Consider the following 15,030-nt stretch of genomic DNA (forward strand, 5'->3'; position numbering starts at 1 on the left):
GATATGGTCTGGGGAGCACTTAGTGGGACTGAGGAAAGCACTCTCCTTTTGGCCCACAAGCAGTGTTGTAAAGGCATTTAGCTTCTCCTGAAGCTGTCCTCACCTCCTTTCAGCTGCCAGGTTTCCTGAGGCCTGGGAAAGCAGGTTAATTCAGAGATCTCCAGCCTCATTATTATTATCCATTGTCCTGCCTTCGTTAAACCTGGAAGTAATCAGGTTTGAAGTGGGTTGGGGTCCTTTGTCAGGTTTTTAAAAACTTTAACATCCAACCCACCCATTTTTGGGGGTCAAAAATCACCCTGTTATCACCTTCTGAAGTTTCTGTTCTTCCTGGAGTATCCATGTGTTCCTAGCATGAATGCAACCTAGCAAGTATCTGTGATTGTAAAGTAAGTAAAATTTGTTTTCAAATCTTCGTTAAGCCAGAAAGAGCAAGAGTACTGCTCCTGCCTCCACTGCAGTCCTGAGAACCATTCTGGAGCCATGATCAGTTTGCCTCAGGGTCTCCTCCCCATGCTTTGACATGTCTAATCTGTTTCCCTTCCATTTGTGTAGTCCATGGTTGCTGAGATTGCTACCCTTGAGGTCTTTCACTTCATGTACAGTCTGATGCTTTAAACTCTCAGCAAGACCTCATACACTTCTCTATGCCCTTGATTATAGCACCAATCATGAGATCTGGTTGATGTCTTTCCCATTTCAGAAGTTTTTCCACCCACTGTTGTGTCCCTTATTTTGGCCCTTGGAAGCCAATAGACCATTTGTGGCCTCTAAGCACCTTTGCAAGACAGGCTATCTGTACCTGAATTATAGAATCCCCTATTATCACCGTTCCCCTATTTTCATTGCTGTGATCTCGCCCTCTCTCTGTGCTCACACATCATGACTTCATGGTGCGATAATGCCTGTTTTCTGTAACTGTCATGGATGATCTGTTTGTGTTTCGAGTTCCACGTTCCCATCTATCCCCAATAACCTTTGATTCCCTTCCCTAACAAGAATCTATCTACCTCTGCCTTAAAAATATTCAATGACCCGGCCTCCACCACCTTCTGAGGCTGAGAGTTGCAAAGTCACACAACCTTATGAGAAAAATAAATTCTCTTTCTCTTTGTCTTAAAACGGCAACCTCTAATTTTAAAACAGTATTCCGTAGTTCTGGACTTACCCAGAAGAGGAAACATCCTTTCCATGTTCACCTTGTCAAAACCATTCAGGATCTTACATACTTCAGTCAAGACACCCCTCTTCTTCCCTCCACCCCTGTGGATAGTGCCCCACTTGCCCTGCCCCACTTGCCCTACACTGCAGGATGATCACCTCTGAACGGCCTTCCAGAAACCTTCCCGCCCCATCAATATTGCAAAAGCTCATCATTCTTCGGCTCAAGTAATGCAACTTCTGACACTTCGTTGTTAGCCGTCCTTCTAGGAACTTTGCAAATTTAGAATGTCCTGCATCATAATTACTGCATATATCACCAGCCTGTGTTGCTGTCTGTTTGGGTCAAAATTGTTTCCTTAAAATAAGTGTTGTTAGATAAGTTAACTCAAAATTTCACTCACTTGATTATTTAATCTAAGAACATGGAGGAAACAAAACCACAAAAAAGGTTTTTGTGGAGAGGTCTAGGGGGTCTGTCACAAATTAGGAATCTGCAGAGGTGTTCGTTCTCAACTACCTGGAGACTGATTTTCTAGTGCGCTCTGTATTGGCTTTGAGTGCCTCTGCTGTTTGCTTTCAACTCTACAACTATTCTTAAAAAAAACAGATTTTTATTTATTTTAAATTCAACCTTTCAGTCTATTTCTAGTTGATTTGTGACCAATTAGATGTGGTCTTGATAAAATTGTCAACTTTTTGGACTCCTTCCATTGATATTGCTTATTATTTTCTGCAAATAGATTGATTCCCTAACTGGTCTTGGTGTGGTTAAAGTGGAATGTGGATCACAATTTTCAGTGGCCTTAACTAAATCTGGATCTGTTTATACTTGGTGAGTATATATCTTCAGCAGTCTGTGTTTTACATATTTGGCTGGTTAATCAGTTCCAATTGACCTGAAAGAAGAATATTTGTGTGCATGGAAGGAGTGAGATTTTTTTTTTAACCTTCTGCCTTAATTTCCCTTGCTATCTTAAGTTCCCTTGCTATTTACTTATCAGTGAAGCAATGAAATGACAGTCAGTAGCAGGTGATCAGCACCCATTTTAATAATAAAAGCAAATTGCAATTGCGTTGCTCGTTTTAATCTAGAAAAAATCTCCAAAATACTTAATAGGTGGAAATAAAAACATAGACACTAAGCTAAAGGAAATACTTAGAAGGATAACCAAAATGTGGTCAAAAAGGTGAATTTTAGGGAGGGTCTTGGGGAAGAGAGAGAAGTGGAGAGCAGGGAGAATTTAGGGAGGCAGTACTATAGTCTGAGGCCTAGTTGGCTGTAGGTATGATTCAAAATGGTGGGATGAAGGGGATAGGCAAGTAGCCAGAGTTTGGGAATGGGGTAGGTTTTTGGTCTGGAGGAGGTTATAGGGTTAGGGAGGATAAGGCCATGAATGGATTTAAATATGGAGGTGAGAATTTTAAATTTGAGGCATTGGGTGACCAGCAACGAATGTAGTTCAGCAAGGTTGGGTAGTGGGTGAGTGGGACTTGATAAGTAATAGGATACAGGCAACAATTTTTGCATCAGTTGAAGCTTATAGATAGAGAAGGGCAGTGAATATGTCAGGACAGTATTGCCCCTTTTGAGTCTGCAAGTGACCGGAAGCATGAATGAAGGTTTCAGTAGCAGATTAGCTGAAATGGAGCAAAAGTGGTCGATATTATGCAGGTGGAAGTAGGTAGTCTTTGTGAAGTAGAGAATATGAGTTTGGAAGTTCAGCTTTGGATCAGATGGGATGTTGAGGTTCTAGGCAGTCTGATTCAGTCTGAGAGAATGTCCAGGAAGGAGAATGGAATTGTTGGCAAGGATATGGAATTTGTGGCCAAAGTTGATGTTTTTGGTGGTCTTGATGTTTAGCTGAGGAAATTGAGCTGGAAGACTGGATGTCAGTCAAGCAAAATGAAAACACAGGCAGAGGAGGGCTCTTGAGGTGCTGCCAAGGTAGAGATTGGTATCATCAGCATACAAATAGAACTTGATCCTCTGTCTGCAAGGATGTTGCATGTAGCAAAAGAAGAGGTTGGATCCAGGATGGATATTTGGGTATTTTCAAAGGTAATGGTGCAAGGGTGGGGATAGAAGTCATTGCTGTCATTGATCTGCAGATGGTTGGTGATTTAAAATTAAGTACTTAAAAATCAGGAACAGTGCTCGTGAAATGATCAATCTCAGTCTTGAAAAGTTAAATTGACTCAATCCACTGCCATTTGAGGGACCAAGTTCCACTACCCTGTGTGAACATGTGTTTTTTTTTGTTGCTTCCCTAAGTAGCTGAGCTCTGATTTTAAGATTATACCATCACTGAAACAGAGTTAATAAACTCTCCATGACTTTAAAACTAAAAGAAAACATTACTCTTGTACTCCACTTTTCAGTCCTTTCAAAATAGGTGAATACTGTTCATGCTGTGGGGTAAAATTTTCCCCCAGTTAGGGGGAAAGTATGGGTGCGGGCAGGCACACCCCTGATTGGCATGCCATTTTACATGGGCAGGCCAATTAAGGCCCACCCAGCGTGACGTCCGCCAGGAAGCACTTTGTGCTCCCTGTGCGGGTGAGGGGAGATTCCCTCAGCGGAGAGTGCGCTTTTCCGCACGTGCGCAAAAGAGTGCACTGATCTCCCTGAGGCTATGTGCTGCCTCAGGGAGATCGGCTCCAAATTTAAAAATGTCAAACAACTGAAAGCAAAATTTCCCTGACGTGTCCCTTCATGGGACATGTCCATCACTTTTACTAAAACCTTTATTAAATATTTAAAAACCCTCATGAAACCTCATCCCGCCCATGGATGAGGTTTAATGCTTTTTTTGAAGCCCGCCAGAACTCCCAACCTGCCCACCAACTCGGCAGTTGGACGGGCAGGTCCATTAATGATGTCAATTACTTTTTAAATGGCCTCAATAGGATGTTGACAGGTGGCGGGTGTGCAACAGATTTGGCTGCGCCCCCACCGACCTGAAAATGGAAATGACGCGGGGTGACGTTGGAAGTTCCACCTGATGTCATCCCGTGTCATTTCACATGTCGGTGAGTGGGCCTCGCCCCGCTCGCTGACCGGAAGATCCTCCCAGTGGAATTGTTAAATACTCCCTAATATATCTGTGGGTGACATAAACAGCTTCTCTGACAAGTTCTGTTCTGTTTCTTCCCACTCCAACGCACCTACCTCTTAATGTAACGTGGTGCAATACCACTGTCCCACTGTAATCACCTTGGCAGGTTTAAGTGATGAAAAGCCAGAGATGAAAATCTGTCTCCGACTTGAGAAGTGAACATCTTGCCATTTATGCTGCAGATCAGAATAAATGCACTTTTACGCTATTGTTCATATGGTCCTGGCCAACATTTATCCCTCAACCAACATGCTTAAAATAGATTACCTGGTCATTATTACATCACTGTTTGTGGGGGTCCTTGCTGTGCACAATTTGGCCATTGTATTTCCTATATTACAACAGTGACTGCACTTTTAAAAGCCCCTCATCAGCTAGTAAAGTGCTTTGGGATATTCTGAGGTTGTGAAAGGTGCTACATAAATACAAGCCTGGCTTTTTTTTCCTTCCTCCATTCCTTCTTAACCTTGCTCCCTCTTTTCCTTCCTAACCTTGCCCCTTCCTTCTCATTGACTGGTATTGGCTAGTCCAACTTATTCCCAGGAATTCAGCAGCATCATTTGATTTTTAAACTAAGTTGCCAAATTAATACTATACTGTGTAATTATCTGGTTTTACAGGGGTAAAGGTGACTACCATAGGTTGGGTCATGGCTCCGATGACCATGTCAGGAGACCTCGGCAAGTCCAGGGTTTACAAGGGAAGAAGGTGATCGCAATTGCAACTGGATCCTTGCATTGTGTGTGCTGCACTGAGGATGGTAAGATTTGTAAAACTTGAAAGCTTGTAGGCAAGCTAATGCAGGCTTATTTAAACTACTGCGCCATTGGGAGTTTTGACAGATTTTAATTACAAAATTGAATGCTTGCTGTAAATTATAGCCAATAATATTCTTATATATGCGAATGCTTGACATGCTTCTATCAAATTCCTTTCTTTGTTTTAATAGGTGCCAACATGTAATACTGGTTAATATTATTAAAATTATGCAGGAAAATTTGATTGGTAGGTGCTAAATGCTCGTATGATATTCAGTGGCAATAATTCCCAGGCTTCTTTCTGTCAAACATGCTGTGCCTTATTTGTTAGTTTAGCTGAACCTGCATTCTGTGGTCATCCCTTTTTAATCTGCCTCATTAGGGATAGAAGCAGGTGGACCAATTTCTTCGTGTTAGGAATGAGAGGGCTTTTTTTCCTGCTGAGTGACTGATGAGCAAGAGTTTGTATGAAAAAAATGGAGTTTTAATTAGGGATTCTGAAGTCACTTTGGGAGGAGGGGGAGAGGAGGCCACATCAAAAAGACAAATCTGATTTTAAGTTCATCAGAGTATTTTTTCATTCTGTATAGTTTAACTCTTTGAAATTTATACTTGTCTTAAAAAAAAATTTACATATACTAATTTCAAAATTGAAAGTGATGGAATTGCTTTAATCTTTACGAAGTGATCATTTATATTTAATTTTTAGTTCTTAGAAGTTGCTTTTTTTCAGTGAAAATGTTTTGCTTGATTTGGGATGCAACATGTAGTTTGCAAAGCCATTTAAACTCCACATATAATGTGCACTTTTAAATTTTGCCTTAGCTCCATAATTTATCTGTGACTTGATATTTGACAGTCCCTTTGGAATCAAAAGCTTGCGGGATCTGATCCCAGTTCACAGAGTAGAGCAGATAACTTAGGCTGGCGCTTAAGTTGAATACTGCTGCATTGCCAGAGTTGCTGTATTTTGGACAAGATGCTGAGATCCCACAGGCAGAATTTTCTGCCTGCCGGACGGTTGGGCCCGACCCAATCTCTGGTGGGCGGGGAACCGATCCCCGCTGGGGAAGCGGGCCCTGCCACCATTTTATGTGGGTGGGCCAATTAAGACCCGCCCAGCGTGATGTCCGCCAGAAAGCACCATGCGCTTCCTGTGCAGGTGGGGGGGTGAATCCTCAAAAGTGAGAGTACGCTTTTTCACGCATGCGCACGAAAGAGCGCACATCTCCCTGAGGCTAAGTGCTGCCCCAGGGAGACCGCTGACAGTTTTAAAAACGTTAAAAATAGGGAAAAAAAATCCTTAACATGTCCCCCTGATGTGACAATGTCACATGAAATGGGAATGTTCTTAAATTACACTAAAATTTTACTAAACTTTTTAAATCCCTACATGAAACCTTATCCCGCTGGTGGATGAGATTTCATGTTTTTTCTATTTGCCGCTGGGGCTCGTTGCATACCCGCCAACCTGAAGGTTGGACGGGCAGGTCCTTTAATTGTATAATTGATCCTGTCAATGGCCTCAATTGGCCATTGACAGGTCGGCGGGCCCGCAGCTGATTTTGCTGTGCCCCCACCTTCCTGAAAATTTGAATGGGGTGGGATAACATCGGGGGTTCCGCCCGACATCATCTCGCATCGTTTGACATGTCAGCCAGCGGGCCCTACCCCCTGCTCGCCAACGGCAAAATTCAGCCCTATGTGTCTGCTCAAGGGGACGTAAAAGAGTCAATGCCATTTTTCAAAGAAAAACAGGGAAGTTTCCCTGTTGTCCTGGCCGATATCTGTCTTCAACCCCACAGATTGGCCTGAATTTTCCTGTTGGCAATTTGGGGGCGGGGCCTGCTCGCCGACGGGAGAATGACGCAGGATGATGTCGGGAGGAACCCCTGACGTCATCCTGGTCCCTTTAAATTTTTAAGAAGGCAGGCGGACAGCGAAATCAGCTGTCCGCCCGCCGACCTGTCAATAGCCAATTAAGGCCATTGAACGGTAATTAAGATAATTAAAGACCTGCCCGCCCAACCTTAAGGCTGGCGGGCAGGCTAGGAGCCCCAGCGGGCTTCTGATAATACAGGAAACCTCATCCACTGGCGGGATGAGGTTTCATGTCCGTTTTTAAAAACTTTTAATACGTTTTATGTGATATTTATTAACATGTCCCGTCTCATGTGACATTGTCACATGAGGGGGATATGTTAATTTTTTAATTTTTAAAGTTTTCTGGACTGTCAGTAATCTCCCTGAGACAGTAATTTGTCTCAGGGAGTGAAAGAGCGCACTTTGACAGTTGGGGGATACCCTCTCCCCCCACCCCCTGCACAGGAAGCGCATAGCACTTCCTGTTGGGCAGGCCGCTGGACGGGCCTTAATTGGCCTACCCACTCAAAATGGCGGTGTGGGCCCTGTTTCGGTGGCGGGGGTCAGCTGTCTGCCCGCCGTTGAGCTGGTGGGGCCCACACGCCCACCAAGGGCAAAATTCTGCCCTTTTCCTGGTCATTTATCTCATTGCTGTTTTTGGAACCTTTGTGCAAATTGGCTGCTGCATTTGCTTATTTTACAACTTTGACCATTCAAAACTTTGGCAGTGAAGCACTTTGGGATATTCTGAGAATGTCAAAGGCACCATGAAAATGAACACCCTTTCATTAAAGAGAAAATATTTTCAATTTGTGCAGAATTGGCTTGTTTGAGCCTGGTGGTATTTCCAGTAAAGTTTGTTTCTGCACCCCTAGATTAGGGCAGGAGTCAGACCTCAGTTCTTTGTAGTTTTGTGTGGTTGGACAGTGGGTGAGAAAGGATTGGGTTTGTTGGTTTTTGTCAACTTCTTTCCTTCACTCCGTTAAACAATATGTTTTTGCTCAAGAACTGCCCAGCTAACACATCAATAGTAGCCACTGGGCAAGCACTGGAGGTCTATATACTACCAAAGGGCATTTTCAAGAGAGGGGAATAAGGATGAAAATTGGTTGAGAGAGGAGAGGAAAGTGCAAATAAACTACATTTCCCCTGAATCAAATGTTGAGAATATTTTTAAGGCGGTGGCAGATAAAATCTTGTTAGGCAAGAGAATCGAAGGTTATTGGGGTTAGATGGGAATGTGGAAATCGAAACAAGATGATAGCTGTGATCTTATTGAATGGCGGAGCAGGCTCAAGGGGCTGAATGGTCTAGTCCTGTTCCTATTTCTTATGTTCTTATGAGTCATGTAAGAAAATCACTTCTCTAATAATTTGTTTCTTTCCTTTCCTAACAAGGAGAAGTTTACACATGGGGAGACAATGATGAAGGGCAGCTTGGAGATGGAACCACCAATGCCATCCAGCGGCCTCGTTTAGTAACTGCATTACAAGGCAAAAAGATAAACCGTGTTGCATGTGGGTCAGCCCACACCCTGGCGTGGTCTACCAGCAAACCAGCTAATGCAGGAAAACTCCCATCGCAGGTTAATTAATAGCATTTGTGGCTACTTTAAAATGTTTTTTAAGTTAGATCTACAGCAGGATGCGTTAATGTGTTGACAAGGTGTCCTCTGAAGTAATGGGACATCATCCCTGATATTGATTACCTACTGAGTTCCCAGGCTTAGTCAGAATTATCTAAGCAAATATGGAAATGAAGCAAAGTAGAAACAGAAAATGCTGGAAAAACACAGAAGGCCTGGCAGCCTCTGTGGAGAGAGAAACAAAGTTAACCTTTTGGATCCATATGACTTTTCCACAGATGCTGCCAGACCTGCTGAGTTTTTCCAGCATTTTCTGATCTTATTTCAGATATTCAGCATCCGCAGTATTTTGTTTTTATTATGAAATTGATGCGAATATGTTTAATAAGGAAGGAAGGATCAGAAAGTAATTAACCTTTGTGGCCATGCCCGCCTACGCTCTTATAACCTGGTCACCAAGTGGTGTCAGCAAGTCTTGGCAGCAAAATACTGCCCATCTTCCTCAGATAGTGGGCTTTGAAATTGGCAGTGTATCTTGGAATCAGAAACTTGGAAAAATTAACATCGTTTAAAAGTAAAACTTGTAAATCTGATTATTTCTCGTGTTTTTAAGATTCCAATGGAATACAACTACCTCCAGGAAATCCCAATAATCTCATTGCGAAATAGACTGTTACTACTGCACCATATCTCTGAACTGTTCTGTCCCTGTATTCCAATGTTTGATTTGGAAGGCCGACTTGATGAAACTGGGCAAGGCCCATCAGTTGGACTTGATACTTTACGTGGAATATTAATATCACAGGGCAAGGTAAGATCCTGCTTTGACAAGGGGCACAGCTTTTGGGGAAGAGCTGTCTTTATCAAATGTCCTATGCGTTGCAAAATAATGAATGTCCTATGCATTGTAAAATAATGAAGGGGGTGTAAGGAGAGTTCAGCTTTGGCTCCACTTTACGTTTTCACTGTTTCAATCAAAATCAATATCAATTACAGCACTAGTAGAAACCATGGGCATGTTATTTCTTGAAATGTTAATAATGGAATAACAGCATTTGCAGAAATGTTAAGCAGGTTTTCACAGCAGAAATATTATTGAGAGGACAAATAGTGGAAAGTTGGTTCCATTGGTTAACAAATTGATAACGAGAACATGATTGAATGAATCTCACTTGAAGATCAAAAGAGGAAGTTAGAGGAAATTTTCAGGGGATTGTTAGAACATGGAATACTTTACTACAAGTGGTATGAAGACAGCGACTGTAATATAAAATAAAAATAAAATGTAAAATAAAATTAGATAAGTATTTGAAAAGGAAGAATGTAACAGATTATGGAGAAGGAGCAGGAAATAGAATTCAAGATGACAATTCCAATTGAAGGACACACACACGGGCAGTGAGTGGAATATGTCCTTAATGCTATGATTTCAGTAGAAGCAATATTTATGACTTTTATTTGTTTAGGAACAGTTCACTGATAGAGGTTCATCTAGCAGTATCCTAACCACTTCAACATTTTATCGCAGGAAGCTGCTTTCCGCAAGGTAGTCCAGGCCACAATGGTCCGAGATCGACAGCATGGACCTGTTGTGGAACTTAACAGAATCCAGGTACAATCGTGCAGCAAAATACTCAGTAAAACTTTAAATCTGGAAGCTTGATCTTTCTAGCAGCTGTTCTTGATGTTAATACCTTGAGGTTATGCAAGCAATGCATTCAGGGCGTGGCACATGATTAAGTTCAATGGGACTCCTCTTTTATTTTGAACAAGTTATGTTTGGCTTCCAATTTAAATTTCATTTTTTGATGTTGGATAACATTTTGTCAAAGAAGGATGCTTTTGTTCTTTAATGAATTTAGACATTAATTTGGTCGAACATCTGATTCTTTCCTTCTATTTCACAACTAATGCTATTTACAGCTTTTGGCTTGAATTGCTAAGGGCAATGACTTGTGCTCTTGAGTTTAGCTACTGCTGTTTCAGAAGTCCATTTCAGAAAGATGCTCAGTTTTTTATTGTGTTAAAGAATGCTTCTAGCTAAGAAACCTGGTAAAAGGACAAGACCTATTAGTATAGGACAACACCCATAGCACAGGAAAATGCTGAGGTTAGAGGCTAGGAATCCTGCGGCAAGTAACTCACCTCCTGGCTCCCCAAAGCCTGTCACTATCTACAAGGCACATGTCAGAAGTGTGATGGAGTACTCGCCACTTGTCTGGATGAGTGCTGTTCCCACAATATTCAAGAAGTTTGACACCGTCCTTGACAAAGCAGCCCACTTGATTGGCACCCCATCCACAAACATTCACTCCCTCAACCACTGACGCACAGTAGCAGCAGTGTGTACCACCTACAAGATGCACTGTAGGAACTCTTTAGGCAGCACCTTACAAACCCACGACCACTACCATCTAGAAGGACATGGGCAGCAGATGCATGGGAACCCCACCACCTGGAAGATCCCCACCAAGTCACTCACCGTCCTGACTTCGAAATATATCGCCATTCCTTCACTGTCACTGGATCAAGATCCTGGAACCATTTCCCTAACAGCACTGTGGGTGTGTTTACATCACATGGACTGCAGCAGTTCAAGAAGGCAGCTCATCACCACCTTCTCAAGGGGAATTAGGGATGGACAATAAGTGCTGGCCTAGCCAGTGATGTGCACATCCCGTAAATGAATAAAAACAAAAATTACTGAGAGCTGGGGACATATCAAGAAGTAGCGATTAGGTTTTAAGGTTGTAGGAGGAAGGGAAGACTGAAGCTAGTAAAGGAGTTTCACAGTTTTGAGGACCTGGGATATAATATGTTGTAGGGGAGACAATGGAGTATGACTGGATTTAAGGGGAAGGAAGAAAATGTAGAGGGATGTTCATTTGGAGCTTGGGTGCAAAAGGAAAGAGTTCAGAGCAAAAAGCATTGTAGTATCCGTAAAATAGAGGACCACAGAGGTTGTGACGAAGGAGGAGGAGAATAAATGGAGGCCTGAGAAGAATTTGCCTATTAGATAAGCATTTCTTTAAAACCCTGCCTTGGAAAACTTCCCTTGATATGAAAGTAGTATCGAGCTCTGTTGTTTGTTTATAACCTCATTATAATACTGTTGTATAGTTATATCCCTGCTAATCCACTGTTGAAAAAGATCAGTGCTATAGTACTGGTTCTCCCATATTATTTCTCAATCTATCACTGCCTGCTATATTATGTTTTCTTGCACTTAATATGACAGTTGCAAAATAAGAAAAGTTCAATCACCTGGGAAACAATTATCAACTATAACTAAGCTAATATTGGGTTTAAGGAAATGATTTGAGAGAATTTTGTATTCCACGGTTTTCACCATACTTTGCTAGAACTAACTGAATCGCATGAAACCCTGCTGGCCCTTGGCCTCCTCTGCTTAAAGTGCTTGCTACTCCAGGATCGTCTTGGATAACATATTGATCCTTTATCCACTACCAGTTATCTTTTTAAACTCCTTACCCTACCCCTTCTACCAGCTACATCCACCAAATCCTGCTTACCCATTATCCCTGTGGTTGCTGGCCTACATGGTCCCCAAAAGCCTTGGAATTAAAATTTTCATCTTTGTATCCAGATCATTCCACTCCCCCATCTCTGTAGTCATCTCTGCATTGCTTCAACTCTAGCCTCTTGTGCATCCCAAAATTCCTTCACCCCCACCATTGTTTACTGTGTCTTCAGCCACTTAAGCAACAGGTTCTGAAGCCCCTAATCCCTCTACCTTTCCTCCTCTAATATGCCCCTTAAAGCCCAGCAATTTGCCCAAATTTTGAGCTTCCCCTCCTAATATCATCTTTGGCTGAGTGTTGACTTTCATCTGATTGTTTTTGTGAAGCAGCTTGGAACACGTTTTATACAGTAAAGGTACTAGATAAATGCAAGTTCACATTTACAACCATTTGAACTTTCCACTGAGTTTTATATCGACTCAACTTAATTTGATATGCAACACTGACACTTGTATAGTACTCCTCACATATTGCTAATGTGAGTTAGCCATAGCTCAGTTGGTAGCACTATCACTTTTGTCAGAAAGCTGTGGATTCTCACCCCACTCACGGACTTGAGCACAAGAATCACGTGACTACTGCACTGTTGGGGGTGCCATTTTTCAGATGAAACATTAAACTGAGGCCCTGTTTGCACTATTTCAAAGAAGAGCATTGGACTTGTCCCCAGTGTCCTAACCAATATTTATATCTCAATCGGCAATACTAATAACGGATTATCGGATTATTACCACATTGCTGTTTGTGGGAGCTTGCTGTGCACTGGCTATGTTTCCTACATTACAACTTTTTTTTTAAAAAGTACTTCATTCGTTGTTAAGTGCTTTGGAATGACATGGGGTTGAAAACCTCTATATAAATGCAAGGCTTTTTTGTATGTAGATGTACACCTCAACACTTTTTTCAAGGGGGAGAAGAGGTGGATACTAGGGAGAAAGTGAAGGTGGAGAATCTAGAAGCATGGCTAAAGAGATTGCTTTTAAAAGTCTAGCTGTTACCAGGGAGTAAAGTCAAATAGTTTTGGAACAGGGTTTTAGAGGACAGAAAGTTTATGGCTGGAAGATTATCCTATGGTGTGGGATCAAGCAGTCATGGCAAGTCCAAGCAGTATAAATCATTACATGAGGCTGGAAAAGTTTTTACATATTGAATGCAGTCATGTTGTGGAGGAGCCTTGAACACGTTTCACTGAAGTACAGGGAGCCAGTGCAGTTTATTGAGGGCAGGGGGTGCTAGATGCATGGGTGCAGGCTTGGACTGCAGAATTCTCATATGGCTGAAATTTATAAAGGGCACAGACAAGTGAGAAGGTTGTAGGAACCAATCCTAGGGATGAAGAAGGTTTTAGTAATGGTTTTTGTCGTGGTAAATGTGAGGCTGGGTGGAAGGAACTCTCCTGATATTTGTACCCCTCACATGCCTCTTGAAATACATGGCTGCTGACACTATAGACTGCTTTCTTATTTATTCTTTCATGGGATGTGGGCATCACTGGCAAGGCCAGCATTTGTTGCCCATCCCTAATTGCCCTTGAACTGAATGGCTTGCTAGGCCATTTCAGAGAGCAGTTAAGAGTCAACCACGTTTCTTTATTGATGCTTAAATTTTATCTTTGTCTTCAGGTCAAACGTTCCAGAAGTAAAGGAGGATTGGCGGGTCCTGATGGCACAAAGTCTGTTTTTGGTCAGATGTGCGCTAAGATGAGCTCGCTCAGCCCTGATAGCTTGTTGCTCCCTCACCGAGTCTGGAAAGTCAAGTTTGTCGGTACATTTAATTATGCAACTAAACTTTATGCTTGGTTTTTTGTGAGGAGCAGGTGGGGAGAGGGAGTTGAAATGGTTTTTCCTCCATTATTTACTTTGACGGTATTTTAAATGTCTTATTATATTCTCCTGATGTTGCTTAATCAGAAGCTAGCTTCCAGTACAGTGAGAGCCCGAGAGAGTGATTGTAATAAAAACAAAAATTGCTGGAAAAATTCAGCAGGTCTGGCAGCACCTGTGAAGAGCGGAGCAGAGTTACTGTCTCGAGTCCAGTATGACTCTTCTTCAGATCTTCACTGTAACATTATTTTCTCTTGATACTTCCAGGCATTTGCATCTGGTTTGATGCTAGATAAATTTGAATCCTGTACTCAACTAGCTCATGTCGTGACCTCTTTCAATGTTGAATTCTTTTTCTGTCCCATTCTTTTAATTTAAAATCCACCATCTTGTACTGTAGTTTTATTAGCAGTTAGTATCAGTGACCTTCATTTTTCAGTGCTTGAGAGTGCAGTTTTTTCCTGCCCCTCCACCACCACCACCTTATAAAGGCATGGCTCATGCTGCTTAAGATTTCCTGGACCCCTGGCACTTTACCTACGTGTTCAATCTCTATATGTGAGCATTCACAGTGAGAGCAGTAGACCATTTACTGGAAAACAGTAATCTTGACCTTACCTAATATCCTCATGTTCACTTTCACCAAAAGTTGCTGGATTGTAATTGGGTGAGTATCTAGCCTGATTGATTGACTTATCCCTACACTATTTTTTATGGTCCAAGGTGATTGAGGATATTTGCAATATCATTATTGCCTTTCCAGCTGAGATCAGATAACATAGGATAATACTGGTGATTTCTTGGCCTATGGCTCAATGCTGCATCAAGATGCCATATGGACTCGAAACGTTAACCCTGTCTGTCTCTCCACAGACGCTGTCAAACCTGCTGAGATTTTCCAGCATTTTTTGTGTTTGTGTTTGATCAAGATGTACAACCCAAGCAGTTTAAGGAGTTAGTTGGGAGATTTTAAGAGCACATCTCTTTGCCAAAATAGGTGTCATGATTCCATTATTCTCATGAATTTTCATGAATGACTGAGGAAGAATGTTCATTTACTTAGATTTGATGTCACCCTTGTCTTTATGTATATATTTTAGTTCAAACTTCTGAGATGAAGCTCCCTTCTTTTCCACCTGGTCGGTTCTTTTTCCTACTGAGTGAAACATGGAGTTTTCA

General features: G+C 41.9%; 1 protein-coding gene across 8 annotated transcripts in view; it reads left to right on the plus strand.

Moving 5' to 3' along the window:
* herc2 (HECT and RLD domain containing E3 ubiquitin protein ligase 2) overlaps window positions 1–15,030 on the plus strand; it is a 255,191-nt gene that overhangs the window by 231,447 nt on the left and 8,714 nt on the right. For all 8 annotated transcript variants that reach the window (XM_041199292.1, XM_041199293.1, XM_041199297.1 and 5 more), the window contains 6 exons: window positions 1,905–1,996; window positions 4,901–5,040; window positions 8,299–8,486; window positions 9,100–9,297; window positions 10,015–10,098; window positions 13,651–13,792. In XM_041199292.1, coding sequence (XP_041055226.1) covers window positions 1,905–1,996; window positions 4,901–5,040; window positions 8,299–8,486; window positions 9,100–9,297; window positions 10,015–10,098; window positions 13,651–13,792 — 844 coding nt within the window. The remainder of the gene's footprint in view (window positions 1–1,904; window positions 1,997–4,900; window positions 5,041–8,298; window positions 8,487–9,099; window positions 9,298–10,014; window positions 10,099–13,650; window positions 13,793–15,030) is intronic.

This window comes from Carcharodon carcharias, chromosome 11 (genome assembly GCF_017639515.1).
Source record: "Carcharodon carcharias isolate sCarCar2 chromosome 11, sCarCar2.pri, whole genome shotgun sequence".
Taxonomy (NCBI): Eukaryota; Metazoa; Chordata; class Chondrichthyes; order Lamniformes; family Lamnidae; genus Carcharodon; species Carcharodon carcharias.